The sequence below is a fragment of the Carcharhinus amblyrhynchos genome, chromosome 21 (genome assembly GCF_965287045.1).
Source record: "Carcharhinus amblyrhynchos chromosome 21, sCarAmb.v2.hapA, whole genome shotgun sequence".
Taxonomy (NCBI): Eukaryota; Metazoa; Chordata; class Chondrichthyes; order Carcharhiniformes; family Carcharhinidae; genus Carcharhinus; species Carcharhinus amblyrhynchos.
Window position 1 is genome coordinate 4,951,505 of NC_137344.1, and position 21,474 is coordinate 4,972,978.

Here is a 21,474-nt window from a genome sequence, read left to right on the forward strand (position 1 = left end):
AAAATATCCTATGCATGTATTGCCTCAGTCTGACCCTTACCACCAACTAGGCCATCTGTCTTTTGCTTTTAAAGTTGCTATTTTTTTGTTGCAATCTACAACTCTAACACATTCTCTCTCCCTACTGTTCTGATGAAAAGTCAAAGGACTTAAAACTGCTTTGTCTCTTTACGGATGCTGCCAGACCTGCTGAGTTTTTCCAGCACCCTCTTGTTCCAGATTTCAGCATCCTCAATATTTTGCTTATTTCGTTCAGTAATGAATCTGACCACTTTATCATGATAATTGTCTGATTATTACAAAAGATCTTCATGGATAGCACATATTAATGTAACACTACTCAGATTGAAAATGAGCAACCAAGTTCTTGTATAGTTTTTGTGAAATTGCTTTTGGATTGAACAATTAACAAATGGCTAAAAGAAAAATGTTGCAAATTTTTCATCTTGTTCCAACAGTATATTAGCAGAAGATTTGGTTTAGCAGTGAAGTATCAAATTGTTTCTTACTTCTTGATATATATGGTAAGTTCTGAAATAGATTTTTAAAATATCTGTGTTCCTGGTACAAAAATGATTCATTCATCAAATATGCTTATTCTGGATTTTCTTGAATTACAATTGGGGAAGATTACTGAAAAAGCGGTATATCTACCATCCAGAACTTCCATTACCTAGCCAACCCCCAGAGCTGCTCCATCAGTACCATATCCTAGCCTCAACGGCACCACAGGTCCAGTACTACAATCCCCACACCTTACACTCTATGGTCCCCATTAACGTAAGAGAATAGATTGAGTCGGTTAGGATTGTATTCGCTGAAGTTAAGAAAAATGAAGGGGGATTTCATAGAAACCGGTAACATTCTAGCTGGACTAGACACGGTAGATGCAAGAAGGCTCTTCCCAATGTTTAGGGTGGCCAGAACCAAGGGTCACAGTCTGAGGATACAGAGTAGACAGTTTAGGACAGAGATGAGAGGAAAACTACTTCGCCCAGAGAGTGGTCAGCCTGTGGAATTCGCTACCACAGGAAGTAGTTGATGCCAAAGCATTGAATGTTTTCAAGAAGCAATTAGATATAGCACTAGGGGTAAATGGGGATCAAAGGATATGGGGAAAGGTGGGATCAGGCTATTGAGTTAGCGGATCAGCCATGATCATAATGAATGGCAGAGCAGAGCTGAAGGCTGAATGGCCTCCTCCTGCTCCTATTTTCTATATTTCAATGTTAACTCAGTCCCAAACCTCTCAAGCCTCACAATTCAGACACAGGGAACATGAGTTTCCCCAATCACAACTTTTTCCCTTAAAATACAGCCATCACTCCCAGTGTTTCCAGTCCTCGGATTCAGAAGCTGAAGAGTAGGAATACCTGGGGATCCCCATTCCCTCCAGACTCCCCTGCAAGTTGCACAGATACATTGAAGATACCCAGCTTCAACTGGCATCATCCCTCCACCGTTACTGAGCTGCAGACATCCTGGTTTACTGCTGCCCTGTCCTCTCCTGAGTAAAAGTACCTAACATCATTGTAGAAATGTTGCCACTAAGACAGCATTTCAGTAGTCAAATATGGAGCTGACAAAGGTGTGGATGAGGTCTTTGATGATAGATGGGCTGATGTAAATGTGGAGGAAGGTGAATATTATAGCTATGGATGTAAGCTGCCTTCACAATGAAAAAAACAATGGGGTGATAATGGAATGTCAAAGTGGTTAAATCTAAAACAACAACTTGAGAATGGGATGGTGTAAGTGACAAGAGTGAGGATTTTGTGGTGGGCCAGATGGTGTTGGCTTCTATTTTCCTATTGTTTAGCTAAAGGAATTTGCAGCTAAGCCAGAACTGAATGTTGGGGAAGCAACCTGGCAGCAGAGAACTGGTGGTGGAGAGCTCAGTACCATCAATATCCACCGAAAAACTGTATCCAAGCAAATCTGAGTTCACCTGTGGATCTTCTCTCTCCTGAGAGACATGTTTTATTATTCATAGAGTGTGCATGCACCTGTTGTCCAATAAATCTCCAAAACTTCATTGGGATCCTGTGTACACTACAGGACACCAATCTGCATTAGCTATTGAGACACCAACGTAATGTAGGATGTCAAATGATGTTATATATGGTTTTGTTCTGGGGTTGCTTCTATTCACTATGTTCTTCAGTGATTTGGATACAGAATTTGAGGGAATGGTGCCCATATTTTCAGACAATACCACATTATAAATTATAGCCATGATGTGGAGTTGCCGGCATTGGACTGGGGTAGGCATAGTAAGTAGTCTCACAACACCAAGTTAAGGTCCAACAGTTTATTAGGTAGTACGAGTTTTTGGAGCTCTGCCTCTTCACCAGGTGAGGGAAATCCTGGTGAAAGAGCAGCACTCCGAAAGCTCGTGCTTCCAAATAAACCTGTTGGACTTTAACCTGGTGTTGTGAGACTACTCATAAATTATAGCACAGAGATTCAGGTGAACCTGAATACCAGGATATCTTCTTGAATGGTGAAACCTGAGACACTCCAGACACCAGCTTCACACCTCTTTATAATGGTACCAACGCAATGTCTGCGGATGAAGAGGTGATCAAGATCAGATCACAACTAATATTGCAGTGGCCCTCAGCCAAATGGTCAGCTTCAAGGACAGGTGCTGGGTTAAGGAATCAGTTAAAGAGTCCAGGTCAGGCCTGGGTTTGGGTCCAGAAATCGGGAACCATATATCATGGATTCAAAATCATGGGCTGAGGGATTGCAGGGGCCAGCAGTTTTATTTAATGTGGTTTTAATAACCTGTTTAATTAATTAAATCTAATTAATTTAATCTATATAATTAAAATCTGTTTGGAATGAAACTCAAGTAATCTAAAGATCTAAAATAAAACATGTGCTGACCAGTTTGTCCAATTGCAGCAAATAGCAGTAGGTGTAAAATTGGTTAAACCTGACAGCAGAGAAGTGGTGGTGGAGTGAAGAGAGGTGGTGGAGAGCTCCCAAGCTATTCCTAGGCTAGCTTTGACTATATTGAGAGTTTTGTTTATAGCAGCAGATGTTGCACTGTTGAGAATTTGGGGAAAGATTCATTGGAAGTTTTTTGCCAATTGTTTTTAACATGTTGTTTGTCTGCCTTTCAGTTCATTTACCTTGGCATTGCAACGTATACACCAGCATTAGCGCTCAGCGAAGGTGAGTTAAGCAACAGTTACAGTGCAATATTATTACAATGAGGGATTCTTCTTATCCTCGCTTGACTTCATCAAATGCTCTGCTACAATGTAAATAGCAATTGTCTTTCCTGGAGTCAGGTTAACCCTCCTGGGACAGTGCCCTAGGGCTGGAGAATAAAATGCTGAAGTAATGTGATACCCTAAAAGTCCCTTTCATCAGCAAGACAAAAGGAGTGTGTTTGGTGCAAGTCTTGTAAGCTGTTTGTAGACAATGGCTTTCATGATTGAATAGATGATATTATGTTTGGGTGAGATGTATATTGTTGGCAAATCAAATTTGTAATAGTGCTGCATTTGTATGGATGAAGAAAAAAATATTTGGTGACGTGAAACCATGATCAAGCAGGTGGTTTGTCCAGGACGAGGCTAGTCCATTGTACTTTGGGTGTGCTGATGCCTGTGATGTCCCCAAATGCGATATATTGGGCTGCAAGATTTGTGCAGTGAGGGCAGCAAAGTACAGCATGGTATTGGGGGAGAGTGTTATAATTAATAAGGTGATGAATGGTGTTGGGAAAACCATGGATGGGATTTTCCCAAAAAAATTCTTAGTGCCGAATTCACGTAAAAACTGGAGTAACTCCCTCTGGTTTTTTCAGCGGGATTTTCAAAATGAATCTCCCACATTCTGTGCATCACAGAGTGCCCTAGAATGAATCACACTAGAAATCTGAGGACGGGGCCAATTCCAGCTGGAGAGGCCAACAGCAAAGTGCTGAGCGGGCCACTACGCATTTGCCAATCTGTCATAGTGGAGATCGCAGATGCGCAATTGCCCACACTGCTGGCCACCTGATCACTGGCCAGTCCCGTGACCCACATCATTGGCCGTGCGACCAACCACACCACCCCCCCCACCACCCGATTGTTGACCTCCTGGATGTGTCTGGGCCAGCCCCGATCCTCCACACACCCTCTGCCTGGGCCGCCTCAATCATCCCATCCTTCCCCTACACCAACAGCCCTGACCTCCCCCCGCAGTCCTGACACGCCCCCCCCCCCCCCCCCCCCGCCACAGCAGGCCAGCCTCCCCAACCTCAATATCCAGCCACGATCCCTGGCGTCCCTCCTTCTGTCCGAGCCCAAGAGCAGCGTGGCAGGGGGACCATCCACTCCCACCAATCACCCTCTATTAGGCCCTGTCCCCTTCTGTCCCCACCCACTTGGCACTTCTCCATTCCCATTGCCACTTTGCTCCTTGGGCAATGCCAGGGGGCCAGGCTGGCACTGCCAAGCTGACAATGCCCATGGGGTAACCCCCTGACCTCCTGGGGGGCCTCCATGGCCCCACTTCACTCCAGTGGGGTCAGGCTACCAGCTCCCCAGTAGTGGGAGCTGTTGTAAAGTCCACTGGAATGAAACATTCCTGACAGTGGGAGGGGGTCTGGAGACGTCAGTCCCAGGAACCCAGTGGCTGGAAACACGCAGAGCCCATGGCGCCTAGTGGGAAGCCCCCTACAAAGCCTCTGCTTGAATCTCCCAGCCTGCTGTGCTGCTAGAGTACCACAGTGTGCTGGGAGAATCCCCCCCCCAATATCCAGTGTGCTGGGAGAATCCCCCCCCCAATATCCAGTGTGCTGGGAGAATCCCCCCCCCAATATCCAGTGTGCTGGGAGAATCCCCCCCCCAATATCCAGTGTGCTGGGAGAATCCCCCCCCAATATCCAGTGTGCTGGGAGAATCCCCCCCCCAATATCCAGTGTGCTGGGAGAATCTCCCCCCAATATCCAGTGTGCTGGGAGAATCCCCCCCCCAATATCCAGTGTGCTGGGAGAATCCCCCCCCCAATATCCAGTGTGCTGGGAGAATCCCCCCCCCAATATCCAGTGTGCTGGGAGAATCCCCCCCCCCCCAATATCCAGTGTGCTGGGAGAATCCCCCCCCCCAATATCCAGTGTGCTGGGAGAATCCCCCCCCCAATATCCAGTGTGCTGGGAGAAACCCCCCCCAATATCCAGTGTGCTGGGAGAATCCCCCCCCCAATATCCAGTGTGCTGGGAGAAACCCCCCCCAATATCCAGTGTGCTGGGAGAATCCCGCCCCCCCAATATCCAGTGTGCTGGGAGAATCCCGCCCCCCCAATCCAGTGTGCTGGGAGAATCTGCCCCCCAATATCCAGTGTGCTGGGAGAATCCCCCCCCCCAATATCCAGTGTGCTGGGAGAATCCCCCCCCCGCCCAATATCCAGTGTGCTGGGAGAATCCCGCCCAATATCCAGTGTGCTGGGAGAATCCCGCCCCCCCAATCCAGTGTGCTGGGAGAATCTGCCCCCCAATATCCAGTGTGCTGGGAGAATCCCCCCCCCAATATCCAGTGTGCTGGGAGAATCCCCCCCCCAATATCCAGTGTGCTGGGAGAATCCGCCCCCCAATATCCAGTGTGCTGGGAGAATCCCCCCCCCCCAATATCTTCACAAACTACAGTTTTCCTTTACAATTTGGATTGCACTATTTAGACACTTAGGGCCTAATTTTACCATTTTGATTCTAAGTGCTGAATCTGGGCACAATTCAGATCTGACTTGGAAATCTGCTTTCAGGCACCTTCAAATGCACTCAGCCTGAACAAAAAATCACAGATCTGAATCGCGCTGTGGGTGGGGTTAGCACACCCGAAACGATCGGAGCTCTGACCTCTGCATGCGCAGTGAGGAAAAAAATTGAAAATTGCACCACTGCCACATTGCTCCCAGACTGCTAAAAGCGGATAAAGCGGCTCAGGAGCGAAAAGCGGGAGCGATGGTTCCCACAGACATCACCCTCACCCCTACAATGTAACTTTCCTCCTAATCCACCCACCTCCCCCACTACCCAGACCGATTACAATCCCTTCCCCCCACCACTGATCGCCCACAGTGTGGCAGCGGATACCCCCGCCCACCAGAGATCCATCTGGCCCTCCCCTGCCACCAAACAACGATCTGGCCTCCCTCAGCCCTGTTGCCTTCCTCCCGTTCACCAGAGATATACCTGACCTGCCTCCTCCTCCCCGAATCTCACAGAATGATTGGGCCTCCCCCCCCCACCCCACCCCCCCCCCCACCCCCCGCTCCTCCCAGAGAATGATCTGGCCTCCCCCACTCCCCCCGCCACAGAATAATCGAGCCTCCACCCCACCAGACAACGACCTGGCCCCCCTCCCCCTTCCCCCCCTCACCAGAGAATAACCTGGCCTGCCTCCTCCCCTCGCCCCACCACCTACCTGAGTCAGAGAGCCGTTGGAAGCCCTGATTTTACCTTTTCAGAAGCCAGAGCACCCTAAACACAACTTTGCTGAATAGAACATAGAACATTACAGCGCAGAACAGGCCCTTCGGCCCACGATGTTGCGCCGACCAGTTAAAAAGCAATGACCCTCTAACCTAAACCAAACCCCTTCCGTCCATAAACCTATCCACGGATCTCTTAAACGCCCCCAAACTAGGCACATTTACAACTGCAGCAGGCAGGGCATTCCAATCCCTCACCACCCTCTGGGTAAAGAACCTACCCCTGACATCCGTCCTATAACTACCCCCCCTTAATTTAAAGCTATACCCCCTCGTGCTAGCTTTCTCCATCCGAGGAAAAAGGCTATCACTGTCCACGCTATCTAAACCTCTAATCATCTTATATGTTTCAATAAGGTCCCCTCTTAGCCGCCTTTTTTCTAACGAAAACAACCTCAAATCCCTCAGTCTCTCCTCATAGGACCTCCCCTCCATACCAGGCAACATCCTGGTAAACCTCCTCTGCACCCTCTCCAAAGCCTCCACATCCTTCCTATAATGTGGGGACCAGAACTGCACACAATACTCCAAGTGCGGCCGCACCAGAGTCTTGTACAGTTGCAACATGACGCTGCGGCTCCTAAATTCAATCCCCCTACCAATAAACGCCAAGACACCGTATGCCTTCCTAACTACCTTATCTACTTGAATTAAACTTCGAAACAAATGGTGAGACTGCACAGTAGTGGCTCTAGATAACATGCACACTCCTCCTACCCTCATCTCACAAAGGTACATCTGTGATAAGAGTATATTTTAAATGTTTTTATCTTCTGTAACCAAGCCATTGATATTTTCATATATTTCATCAATGTCCTTGGAATGATGTTCCAGCTGTTGGCATCAGGAGCAACCCCCTCCCATTCCTTCTCAACAGGCTCCCGTCCACACTAGGAGAAAGGATATTGTTCCAGCTGCCCATTGCCTGCACTACGGTCTCTAATAAAGGATCAGAAAGTCTTGGTACCTGCTGTGCAATCCCTTCTGCCATTTTCTTCACAGATTCTTTCAGTAGAGGCTGGGCCTGACATCATGGAACAGTTATGATTTTTTTCTCCTAAGCTAGTTCATTTAAAGTAAAGTTAATGTTTATTTATTCGTGTCACAAGTAGACTTACATTAATACTGCAATGAAGGTACTGTGAAATCCCCTAGTCACCACACTCCAGTGCCTGTTCGGGTACGCTGAGGGAGAATTTAGCATGGCCAATTCACCTAACCAGCACATCTTTGGACTGTGGGAGGAAACCAGAATACCCTGGAGAAAACCCACAAAGACACAGGGAGAATGTGTAAACTTCGCTCAGACAGTGACCCGAACCAGGAATTGAACCCGGGTCCCTGATGCTGTGAGGCAGCGGTGCTAATCATTGTGCCACTGTGCCACATCATAAGAAAGATGGTTACATGTTATCCTGTGGATTGCACACATGTATCATATCCTTATCTATACAGTTTTCTCTCCACCTCAAATTAGCTTTCAGATAGATTAACCTTCTACTTATAAATTTAACCTTTTTCAATAATTGTCTGTTTCAGTTACGGGCATCAACTTGTGGATTTCCATCATAACCACCGGGTCTGTGTGTACTCTGTATACAACACTAGTAAGGAATCTCAATTTATGTTTTAAAAAATTATTGAATAGATGACATTCTGTGAATATCATGTCAGGATAATGTCATTATCTTTCATATTCAGTCATCACTTTAGAAGTGAGCTGCTAAGTAAACTTGCATGCAATAATTCAGACTCAAGGGGCTGAATGGCCTTCTCCTTTGCTGTGGTATTTTGCGATTCCATGTAGAGAGTTGAAAGTAATTGTTTATAACTGTCAGTCCTGTTCCACTCGTGTTTCTTAGATGCAATGTGGCCAACAGCTGCTAAAAGAGGAGCTGGAATACTGCTCCTGACTCGAAGGCACTGCTGTCAAACACTGCTAGTCATGCCTACTGTTCTTCACTCCTCCTATAGACACTCCCCAAAAGGCTGCTGCTCCTAAAGCAAATAATCCGAAATTTGCTTTCCAAAATGGGTCAGGTCTTAGTAGTGACACATTATAGCTTGCCACGTGTATTGAAATAAGAAATGAACAGAAGCTGCTGGAAATACTCAGCATTAGCGAGAATAAAAACAGATTTAACAGAATTGATTTCTACTTAATCGTAAGGACTCCAGAGCCACTGAAAAATGGTGAGCATTTTGGGTTCCCACACCACTTCCAGGCACCCCCAATATCTGGTGGCATGTGTGAAGGATAGCAGGTAACAAGCTCTCACCCGGCACTCCAAGACATAGCCAGCTCGAAAAACTCAGTACCTGCTAAGAGAAAAAACTTCTCAGCTCTGTCTCAAATGGGCAACCCCTTTTTAAACAGTGACCCACGGTTCTAGATTCTCCAACCAGAGTAAAAATCCTCTCTGCTTCCACCCTGTCAATATCCCGCAGGATCTTAAAGTTTTTGATCAAGTCACCTCTTCCTCCCCTAAACTCTAATGGATACAAACCTAACACCCCCACCCCTCAACCTTTCCTCATAAGACAACCTGCCATTCCTGGTATTAGTCCAGTAAATCTTGTCTAAAGTTCTTCTAATATGTTTACATCTTTCCTTAAGTAAGGACAACAATAGTGTACACAATACTCAAAGTATGGTTTCACCAATGCCCTGTACAACCGAAGAATAATCTCCCTACTTTTGTAATCAGTTCTCCTCACAATAAATTATAACATTCTATTAACTTTCCTAATTATTTACTGTATCTATAAACTAGACTTTTGTGATTCATGCACAAGGGCATCCAGATCTCTCTGTGCCTCAGAACTCTGCAATCTCTCACTATTTAGATAATGGGCTTCATCCTGCCAAGCTGGACAACTTCATATTTGCCACATTATATTCCATTTGACAGATTTTTGTCCATTCACTTAACCTACCCTTGGATCCTCCTTACATCAATTTATTTTCACAATTTATTTTCCTGTCTTTATGTCATTACAAATTTAACAATAATATCATCAGTCCCTTTGTCTAAGTCATCTATATAAATTGCAAAAAATTCAGCCCCAGCACTGATCCCTTGGCACATAACTTGTCACATCCTGCCAACTAGAAAAACACCCATTTATGCCTACTCTCTGTTTCCTGTTAGCTAGTCAAACTTCAATCCATGCCAATGGCCAGGATTCTACAGCTGTGGTCCAAATGCGACATGGATGCAGAATCCAACAAGAGGCCAAAAAGTAAAGACCCTCCTTAGGAAGGGCAGGCACCTCATTTAAATACACTTAAATCTCTTTAGCAGGCTTTTCTATTGCACTGCCCTGGTACTGCCCTAGGCACTCTAGAAAGTGGAACCAAAAGAGAAAATGCTGGAAAATCTCAGCAGGCCTGGCAGCGTCTGTAAGGAAAGAAAAGAGCTGACATTTCGAGTCCAGGTGACTCTTTGACTTGGTGGCATTTTATGGTTGCTGTCCCTTTTGTTTGCTTTTCTCCCCATCTCAGCCTTGTATTTCACTGATTTGGGGACCTACTCACATAGAGATACAACATTTTTAAATCTGATGTAATTGTTCTTTTTTGCCGAATATCAACAAATGTGACTCACCTGACAGCTTCTTCCTCCAAAAGATTGGTTTTTCAAAGTAGCACTGTTCCTATTATTGCAGGTTGTCATTTACCTATATTATCAATCTTGTTTGAGGCATTCAGTACTCTGTTTAATGTATTATTCCTTGCTCATAGGTTTATTTCAGAAATTAAGGAGTGTTTAATTACTATTTGTCATTTTATAGGGTGGTATTAAAGCTGTTGTGTGGACAGATGTGTTCCAAATTTGTATAATGCTGGCTGGCCTCGTTGCTCTGCTGATTCAGGGATTAATTCAGGTTGGAGGATTTGGAAATGTTTGGAGAATTGCGGAGAGTGGCGGGCGCCTCAATTTCTTCGAGTGAGTAGTTTTGAAATGCAATTATTGATCTATTAACAATGGCAATGAGGGGATCCATGGCTGCGGGGAATTAGGATGGGGGGAAAGGCCTTGCTTGTTGTCTCTGGGGACCCTGTGGTTGGTTGGGAGTGGAGGATTCCAGGCAGCGATTGTGGTTGAGAGATGGTCCTTCAGGGCCGTGTCAGTGCTGTCTACGATGGGATCCTAGGGATTAAACTGAGGGTTGAACCTAACAGCGGAAGGGGTGATTGGGATGCATTATGGTGGCAGGTCCAGAGTAACAATTGGGTAGCTGAAGGTTTCATGGGGATTTCACGGAAACTGACAAAACAGGCAGTTTGGATGATGGGAAGAGTGAAGGTCAGGGTGGGATTGGGGATGATAACAGGTGTGGGCTCAGTGGGGAGAGAAGGAACGTGGAGGGTAACAGGGGAGGTTTGAAGGTGAAAGGAGAATAGAATGGTTATATTGGGTGGGTGATGGGGGAAGTTAGTGGGTGACAGGAGGAAGGTAGAGGTGGTGGAGTGAGTCTGGAAAGTGACATGCCCCCCATTTTTGCACTCTCTTCGATTCCAGGCTGTCGCTCTGTAACTGCAATCCTCAAAGTGGGACGAAGGTCTTTCTGGAGGAGTGGAGCTCAAAATAAGAACTTAAGAAATAGGAGCAGGAGTAGGCCATCTAGCCCTTCGAACCTGCCCCGCCATTCAATAAGATCATGGCTGATCTGAAGTGGATCAGTTCCACTTTCCTGCTTTCTCCCTATAACCCTTAATTCCCTTGTCTGTTAAAAACGTATCTACCCGTGACTTAAATATATTTAGCGAGGTAGCCTCCACCACTTCAATGGGCAGAGAATTCCAGAGATTCACCACCCTTTGAGTGAAGAAGTTCCTCCTCAACTCTGATCTAAACTGCACCCCCCCTTATCTTGAGGCTGTGCCCTCTAGTCCTACTATCCTTTCTGAGCAGGAAGAATCTCTCTACCTCTACCCTATCCATCCCTTTCATTATCTTATACGTCTCTATAAGATCCCCCCTCAGCCTTCTAAACTCCAATGAGTACAGACCCGGTCTATTCAGCCTCTCTTCATAGTCCAACCCCCTCACCTCCGGTATCAGCCTAGTGAACCTCCTCTGCACTCCCTGCAAGGCCAAAATATCCTTGCGCAAGTGCGGCAACCCAGTACCCTGTACAGTTGCAGCAAGACCTCCCTGCTTTTATATTCTATCCCCCTCGCTATAAAGGCCAACATTCTATTCGCCTTCTTGATCACCTGCTGCACCTGCAGACTGGGTTTTTGCGACTCGTGCACAAGGACCCCCAGGTCCCTCTGCACAGTAGCATGCTGCAACTTTTTGCCTTTTAAATAATGATCCCTCCTACTATTATTTCTACCAAAGTGGATAACCTCACACTTGCTAACATTATACTCCATCTGCCAGGTCCTTGCCCACTCACTCAGCCTATCCAAATCTCTCTGCAGACTTTCCACACCCTCCACGCAATTTACTTTTCCACTCATCTTCGTGTCATCAGCAAATTTTGTCACCCTACACTCAGCTCCCTCCTCCAGATCATCTGTATAAATGGTAAATAGCTGAGGCCCCAGCATCGATCCCTGTGGCACTCCACTAGTCACCAACCACCAACCAGAATAGTACCCATTGATTCCAACTCTCTGCTTCCTATTAGACAGCCAATCAATCCTCTATCCATGCTAACACTTTACCCCCAACTCCGTGCACCCTAACCTTCTGTAGCAACCTTTTGTGAAGCACCTTATCAAACGCCTTTTGGAAATCTAAAAACACCACATCCACCGGTTCCCCTCTGTCTACCGCACTAGTCACATCCTCATAGAAATCCAATAAATTCGTCAAACACGACTTCCCCTTAACGAATCCATGCTGCGTCTGCTCGATCAAACTACTCTTTTCTAGGTGCCTTGCTATTTCTTCTTTGATGACGGATTCTAGTATTTTTCCAACTACAGACATTAAACTAGCCGGCCTATAATTCCCTGCCTTTTGCCTGCTACCTTTTTTAAACAGCGGCGTAACATTAGCCGTTTTCCAATCTTCCGGCACTTCCCCGGAGTCCAGTGAATTTTGATAAATAATTAATAAGGCATCCGCCATCACCTCTGCCATTTCTTTCAGAACCCTGGGATGCATTCCATCTGGTCCCGGGGACTTGTCTACCTTCAGTCCCTTTAGTCTATCAAGCACTACCTCTCTAGTCATAGTAATCATATTAAGGCCCTCATCTACCATCCTTCTATCTTTAATATCCGGCAAACTATTCGTGTCCTCCTCCATGAAGACCGAGGCAAAAAACTTATTTAAAGCCTCAGCCATTTCCTCATTGCCCACCGCTAAATCCCCCCTCTCATCCTGCAAGGATCCAACATTCACTCTAGCCAGCCTCTTCTTCTTTATATATTTGTAAAAACTTTTACTGTCATTTTTTATATTTAGAGCTAGTTTAGCTTCATATTCTATCTTTCCCTTCTTTATCACCTTCTTCGTCATTCTTTGTTGATTTTTAAATCTTTCCCAATCTTCTAACCGCCCACTATTTTTAGCCGCTCTGAACGCATCAGTTTTTAATTTAATACTCTCCTTTATTTCCTTAGATAACCACGGCTGGTTATCCCTTCTCCTACAGTCCTTCTTTATCATCGGAATATATTTCTGCTGAGTACTGAGAAAGATCTCCTTAAACATCCTCCACTGTTCCTCAGCCGCCCTACCAACCAATCTGCGCCCCCAATCTACATTCGCCAATTCCTCTCTCATCCTATCGTACTCCCCTCTGTTCAAACAGAGTACACAGGTTTGGGACCCTACTTTCTCATCCTCCATCTGCGTCAGAAATTCAATCATACTATGATCACTCGTCCCAAGAGGATCCCTCACAAGAAGATCCCTAATTCTACCTGCCTCGTCACACAGCACCACATTTAAGATAACTCGTTCCCTCGTAGGTTCCGTTACATACTGAGCATTATTGGCTGACTAAAGCGATATTCCAATGATGATGAGGCAACTGAATGTCACCCACACTAAGCTGTGTTTCCCTGTCTTTGGTGAACTCTACATTGCAGCAGGTTTGCTCCCTGGCTCACGGAAACATAGGAACAGGAGGAGGCCATTTGGCCCTTCAAGCCTGCTCCACCATTCATCACAATCATGGCTGATCATCCAATTCAATAGCCTAATCCTGCTTTCTCCCCATAGCCCTTAATCCCAATCGTCCCAATTCATGGCGCACATGGCATTGAGATCCCAGCAACGTCTGGAGCTGCTGTTCATTCTGTGCGATATGCTCAGAAGAAGGGATGAAGGGAAGGAGGAAGTGGATGCTTCCAAAACGTGGGCTTAGTGGATGAAAGCAAATGCCCAATCACCCTCATGAATGGTCACAGCTGACAAAAGCTCATATGATAAGTCTTTCCATATGATAAGTCTGTCTATAGAGACTTGAGAGTCATGTAGGTAATCTGAATACTTTCAGTGTTAGGGTTCTCATGCATGACATATATCACCCTGGTCAATGCACAATGTCTTCATGCACAATCATGTCAGAATGGGAGAAACACTTATATGTTTCTCCAGGAGGTCCTTCACTGGAAGACAGGGGGGAGACTATGTTGATTTTACTCACTGAAGGAATGTGGGTGTCATGGCTGGCCAGCTGTTATTTCTCTTCCCCTTGCCCTTGAGAAGGCGGTGGTGAGCTGCCTTCTAGAACTGTTGCAATCCCTGGAGTGTAGTTACACCCACAGTGCTTTTAGGGAGGGAATTCCAGGAATTTGACTCAGTGACTGTGAAGGAACGGCGATATATTTCCAAGTCAAGATGGCGAGTGACTTGGAGGGGAACCTCCAGATGGTGGTGTTCCCGTGTATCTGCTGCTCTTGTCGTTCTAGATGGTAGTGATCGTGGGTTTGGAATGTGCTGTCTAAAGAACCTTGGTGAGTATATACAGTGCATTTTGTAGATGGTATACTTGACTACCACTGTTCATCAGTGGTGGAGGGATTAAATGTTTGTGGATGGGCTTGCAATCAAGTGGGCTGCTTTGCCCTGGATGGCATCGAGCTTCTTGGATGTCATTGTAGCTGCACTCATCCAGGCGAGTGGGGAGTATTCCATTACACTCCTGACTTGTGCCTTTAGATGTTGGACGGGCTTTGGGGAGTCAGATGGTGAGTTACTCGCTGTAGAATTCCTAGCCTTTGATCTGCTCTGATAGCCCCTGTATTTATAAAGGTAGTACTGTTCAGTTCCTGGTCAACCACCAAGATGTTGATAGTAGGGGATTCAGCTGATAATGCTATTGAAAGTCAAGGGGCAATGGTTAGATCTTTTGCTGGAGATGGTCAATGCCTCACACTTCTGTAGTGCGAATGTTCCTTGCCGCTAGTCAGACCAAACCTGGATATTGTCCAGGTCTTGGTGTATTTGGACATGGATTGCCTTAGTGTTTATGGAGTCATGGGTGGTACTGAACATTGTGCAATCATCTATAAATATCCTGACTTCTGACCTTATAATGGAAGGAAGGTCATTGATGAAGCAGCTCAAGATGGCTGGGTTTAGGACACAACCCTGAGGAAGTCCTGCAGTGATGTCCTGGAGCTGAGATGATTGACCTCCAACCACCACACCATCATTCTTTGTGTCAGGCATGACTACAACCAGTGGAAAGTTTTCCCCCTGATTCCCATTGACTCCAGGAGCGCTTGACGTCATACTTGGTCAAATGGTGCCTTGAGGGCTGTCACTCTCACATCACCTCCGGAATTCAGGTCTTTTGTCTGTGTTTGAACCAAGGTTGTAATGTGGTCAGGAAATGGGTGACCCTGGCAAAACCTATGCTAAACTTCTGTGAGCAGGTTATAATTGAGCAGGTGCTGCTTGATAGCGCTGTTGATACCTCTTCCATCACTTTACTGATGATCGAGAGCAGACTGACTGGGCAGTAATTGGCCGGATTTGTCTTTTTTTTGTGTACAGGACATCCCTGGGCAATTTTCCACATTGCTGAGTACATGCCAGTGTTGTAGCTGCATTGAACAGTTTATCTGGGCACACGGCAAGTTTTGGAATATAAGTCTTTGGTACTATTGCTGGGGTATTGTCAGGACCCATTGCCTGAGCGGTATCCAGTACCTTCAGCCATTTCTTGATATCACTTGGAGCAAAACAAATTGGTTGAAGACTCTGATGCTGGAGATCTCTGGAGGAGGCTGGGATGGTTCATCCAATTTCAGACTGAAAATTATTGCAAATGTTTCACCTTATCTTTTGCACTGATGAGCTGGGCTCCTCCATCATTGAGGATGGGAGTATTTGTGAGTTGTTCAATTGCCCATCACCAATCATGGCTGGATGGGCTTAGATCTGATCCATCGGATGTGGAATCACTTAGTTCTGTCTATTACTTGCTGTTTATGGTGTTTGGCATGCAAGTACTCCTTTTCTGTAGTTCACCTCATTTTTAGATATCCGTGGTGCTGCTCCTGGCATGCCCTCCTGTTCTCTTGGTGACTTGGTGGTAATGGTAGAGAGGGGGATGTGCTGGGCCATGAGGTTACAGACTCTCATTGAATCTAGACCAAAGCCAGGCACAGGGCTTAGCATTGACTTGCTGGCTTTGTGATGGAGGCAAATCTGAAGCGGTTATGTCCACTAGGTAGATTACTGCAATCTATGTATAGATCCACTGAGGTCTAGACAATGCAGGCTGCAGGCAACCCTGCCTTACTGCATCACAAGGCCAGGAGAAACAACGGACTGAACAGCAAGTGGAAGTGGGGCCTCATGAGGATCAGGGTGTTAGTGCCCAGGGATCAGTACAATGGCATGTATTGGCCTGACTATGGGTACATTGCAGGCAGTACAGTTATGTATAGCTGACTGAAAGGCAATGCTGAAGGTGCCTTAGGATTTGCTTGATGACATTTGCCAGTTTCTCCACAACAACCTGATGTCACAAAAACTCGTAGACTAGTGGCATTAAAGGTCACAACCACCTGAAAATTCATTACTAATGGCTCCTTCTAGGGCTCCACTGGAGACCTATGTAGCATCTCCCTGTCCATGACACACATGCATCTGAGAAGTGACTTTGCCCTCTTTAGGAGAGCCCACCAATGTGTCCAATTCACCTGGATCCCAAAAGCCAGGCTGCAGGTGTGTTAGGATTTGCTGCAATCACAATTTCCCGCAAATGCCCTTCCGCTTTCAGTGATCTGTGGTCAAATACACCAAGGTCTCTTTGTTTTACAGAATTTCCTAGTGTCCTATCATTCATTGAATTCTGCCTTGTCAAATTATTCCTTCCAAAGTGTATCACCTCGCACTTTTCAGGGATAATTTCCATCTGCCACTTTCCTGCCTCTTTGACCATTCCGTCTATATCTTCTTGTAGCCTAAGACACTCCACTTCACTGTTAACCACCCAGCTAATCTTTGTGTCATCCGCAAACTTACTAACCCTACCCCCCCAATTGGTTATCAATGGCATTTATGTAAATGACAAATAATAGAAAGCCCAACACAGACCCCTGTGGTATGCCTCTGGACACTAGTTTCCATTCACAAAAGCAGCCTTCTGTCATCACCCTCTGTTTCATACAACTGAGCCAATTTTGAATCCACTTTATCAAATTACCCTGTATCCCATGTGAATTTACCTCCAAGGTCTCCTATGTGGGACTTTGCCAAAGGCTTTGCTGAAGTCCATAAACTACATCAACTGCACTACCCTCGTCAACAAACCTGGTCACCTCCTCAAAAAACTCAATCCAATTTGTTAGGCATGACCTCCCTCTGACGAAGCCATGATGATTCTCCCTGATCAAGCTTTGCCTCTCCAAGTGGAGATAGATGCTCTCCTTCAGGAGTTTCTCCAATAGTTTCCTTACCACTACGTGAGATTCGCGGGAATGTAATTGCCTGCTTTATCTCTACAACCCTTCTTAAAAAGCAAAATCACATTAGCTGTTCTTCAGTCATCTGGCACCTCCTTGCGAGTATATTATCAAATAAATAGGTTGGACTAAAACCTGGTGTTGTCAGACTTTTTACTGACCTCCCCTACAGCCAGAGAGGAATTGAAAATTTGGCTCGGAGTCCCTGCGATCTCCTCCCTTGCCTCCCACAGCAGCCTAGGGCACAATTCATCTGGACCTGGAGATTCATCCACTTTTAAGACTGCCAACACCTCCAATACTTGTCCTTCCTTATGTCAGTTTGCTGAAGAACCTCACAGTCTCTGTCCCTGAATTCCAATATCATCTTCATTCTGTTGGGTGAAGATGGATGTGAAGTATTCATTCAACACTCTCCCAATGTCCTCTGGCTCTACCCACAGATTGCCCCCTTGATCCCTGATGGGCCCTACTCTTTCCCTGGTTATCCTCTTCCCATTGGTGTACTTATAGAATATCTTGGGATTTTCTCTACTTTTACCAATCAGAACTTTCTCATATCCCCTCTTTGCATTCCTAATTGCTTTCTTAAGCTCCACCCTGCACTTTCTGTACCTCACTAATGTCTCCCACTGATTTCCTTCCTTTGTTCTTATTAAAAGTCTTTCTTCTCCTTCTCATTGTATCCTGAATATCTCTGGCCATCTGTGGTTCTTTGGGTTTGTTATTCCTACCTATCACCCGAGGGGGAACATTCTGGGCTTGCAACCTCCCCATTTCCTTTTCCAATGTCTCCCACTGCTCTTTGGCAGATTTTCCCTTTAGTAGCTGTTCCCAGTCTACCTTGGTCAGATCCTATCTTGTTTTACTAAATTTCACACTCCCGCAATCGAAAACATTTTTCTGCAGCTTATCTATTTCCTTGTCGATAGTAAGCTTCAATTATACAAGCTTAAAATGTCGTGGTCGCTATCACTACAATGCTCCCTCACCACTACCTCAACCACCTGTCCAACTTAATTCCCCAGAATCAGCTCCAGCATAGCTCTCTGTCCTGTTGGACCTTCCATATATTGATTTAAAATGTTCTCCTGCACACATTTCAATAAATCTACTCCATCCAAAGCCTTAACACTATTGTAAATCCCAGTTAATGTTGGGAAAGTTGAAATCACCTAATCTAATAACCCTATTGTTATTGTTTTTACACGCCTGCACAAACTGAGCACATATTTGCTCTTCAATATCCTTCTATCTGGGAGTCTATAATAAACACTGAACAATGTGGCAGCCCCTTTTTTATTTCTAAGCTCCACCCACAATGATGCTCCCTCAAGATGTATACCAGAACTCCACTATTTCACCCACCACAAAATCAGAGCGGGCAAGGATCCGACAATGGAAATCTCAGTCGATCTCGGGCAGAAATTTCCGGTTTCACTCAAGTGAGTCCGTAAAATTCCTCCCATCATCTCTCCTGACTGCATTAACTGACTCCTTGATTAATAATGCAATGCCTCCTCTCTCTTTTGCCCCCTCCAACCCCCATCCCAACCCCATCTCACCTGAAGATTCTATATCCCAGAATGTTAAGTTGCCAATTGTGTCCTTCCTTCAATCATGTCTCTGTGATGGCGACTATAAAACTCTTCCACATGTCAATCATTGCCCTTGACTCATCCATTTTACCTGCAATGTTCCTGGCATTAAAATAAAGGTCACCCAGCCTGGCCTTATTCCCTTGAAACTTAATACAGCTGCACTCATTCTGATTTGTTTGTTTTGCTGTATGATTCCGCGCCCTTATTCTGCTAACAGTCTGTGTCCCTTCCCCCTGCCAAACTAGTTTAAACTCCTCCCAACAGCACTAGCAAAACATCCCACAAGGATGTTAGGCCTGTTCTGGTTCAGATGTAGACATTCCCACTTGTACAGATCCCACCATCCCCAGAAATAGTCCCATCCATCCAGGAATCTAAAACCCTCCCTCCTGCACCAACTCTTGAGCCATTCATTCATCTGCACTATCCTCTTATTTTTGTGCTCGCTAGCATAAGACACTAGGAGTAATCCCAAGATTACAAGGCAGCTGGAACTGAGGCTGGAGGATATGTTTTTAGTTAGGGAAAATGAGGAAATAATGGATAGGGACAGTAACACTGAGCAGATACCAGGACCTAGGAGGAGAGATGGATGGGTTACAGTTAGGAAGAGTGAAAAGAAAAGGAGTCATGGCACTAGGACCGCCCCGGAGGAATTACCCCGGAATATCAAGGGTGGGGTGACAGCTGGGGTAGAGAAGGCAAGGGAGGGAGATCAGAATACCTCGGAGGAAGGGAAGAGTGCAGGGTGTGAGATAGTGGTGGGGGATGGGAGAGTCAAAGGGATTGACAGGCGGTTCTGTGGGCAAAAGCGGGACTCCAGGATGGTAGTCTGCCTCCCTGGAGCAGGGGTACAGGATGTTTCAGAAAGGGTAGAGGGAATTTTGAAGGATGGAGGGATTGAGTCTGATGTGATAGTGCACGTAGGAGAGAAGGATGTAGGAACAAAGTGCAGGGGGGACATACGTAGGCAGTTCAGGGAGTTGGGGGCTAGGCTGAAATGTAGGGCCTCCAGGGTGGCGTTCTCTGGGCTGCTGCCGGTGCCTGGGGCTAGCAGGGCTAGAAATAATGAGATACTCCAACTAAATGCGTGGTTGAAGGATTGGTGTAGGGCAGAGGGTTTTAGATTCATAGACCACTGGGAAGTCTTTATGAAAGAGGGGCAAATATACAAGAGGGATGGGGTACAGTTAACTGGGAAGGGTGTGCATATCTTAGCTGGAAGGTTGGCTGGAGTGTTTCGGCAGGGTTTAAACTAATATGGAGGGGGGGTGGGGAGGTGGACGGAACTGGGATTGGGGATAGGGTAAGCCCGGAGGGTAGGAAGAAGGATCGGATTGTTTCTGAGGGTCTTCGGTGCATGTGTTTCAATGCTAGGAGTGTGACTGGCAAAACAGATGAACTGAAGGCAATAATGTTCGAAAGGAAGTTGGAAGTGGTGGCAGTGACAGAGACTTGGTTAAAGGAAGGGCAGGACTGGCAGTTGAATGTTCCTGGGTATAAGTGCTTCAGGCGTGATAGGGGTGGGCCGCTGAGAGGTGGGGGAGTGGCGTTGTAAGTTAAGGATTGCATCATAGCAGTGCAGAGGGAGGGAGGTATAGAGGATATAGGAATTGAGTCGCTTTGGGTGGAGTTGAGGAACAGGAAGGGAGATGTTACTATGTTGGGTGTGTACTACAGACCGCCCAACAGCCCGAGGGCTGTGGAAGAAGGGATAAGCAGGGACATTCTAGATAAGAGCAGGAAGAATAGGGTGGTGGTAGTGGGAGATTTTAATCTCCCCGGGGTAGATTGGAAGGTGCCGAGATCAGAGGGTGCTGACGGGGAGGAATTTGTACAGTGTGTAATGGAAGGATCCCTGGAGCAGTATGTGGATAGCCCGACCAGAGAGGGGGCTATACTCGACTTGGTTCTGGGGAATGAGCCTGGGCAGGTGGTTGACGTTGAAGTAGGAGAGCATGTGGCTAACAGTGACCACAACTCTGTCTGGTTTAAGATATTAATGGATAAAGATGAAGCCTGTCCTAAGGGGAAGGTGTTAAACTGGGGGAGGGCTAGATACAACCGGATTAGGCAGGATCTTAAAGATACGGACTGGGGTAAGCTGTTTGACGGCAGGTCGACGCTAGGTATGTGGGAGTCTCTCAAGGGAAAACTAAAATCTTTGCAGGAAAGACATGTGCCGGTCAAGAGGAAGGATGGGAAGGGTAGGATTAGAGAGCCGTGGGTAACTAGGGATATTGAGGACCTGGTCAGGAGGAAGAGGGAGGCGTACATTAGATCTAGGCATTTGAGGACAGAGATAGCGATAGAAGAATACAGAGAATGTAGGAGAGAACTTAAAAGGGGCATCAGAAAGGCAAAAAGGGGCCACGAAATGGCTTTGGCGGGTAGGATTAAAGAAAATCCTAAGGCATTTTACTCCTATGTTAGAAACAAAAGGATGGTTAGAGGGAAGATTGGTCCTCTCAGGGACAGAGGAGGGGAACT

At 46.1% G+C, this 21,474-nt stretch overlaps 1 protein-coding gene across 2 annotated transcripts in view; it reads left to right on the forward strand.

Annotated features, from left to right (window-relative positions):
- Positions 1-21,474, forward strand: part of LOC145356576 (sodium-coupled monocarboxylate transporter 1-like) — an 85,184-nt gene that overhangs the window by 19,084 nt on the left and 44,626 nt on the right. Inside the window, exons 4-7 of one of the 2 annotated variants that reach the window (XM_080209352.1) lie at positions 459-524; positions 3,132-3,183; positions 8,032-8,099; positions 10,288-10,442. In XM_080209352.1, coding sequence (XP_080065478.1) covers positions 459-524; positions 3,132-3,183; positions 8,032-8,099; positions 10,288-10,442 — 341 coding nt within the window. Of the gene's footprint in view, positions 1-458; positions 525-3,131; positions 3,184-8,031; positions 8,100-10,287; positions 10,443-21,474 lie in introns of those variants that run through there. The other variant, XM_080209351.1, reaches the window with a different exon arrangement.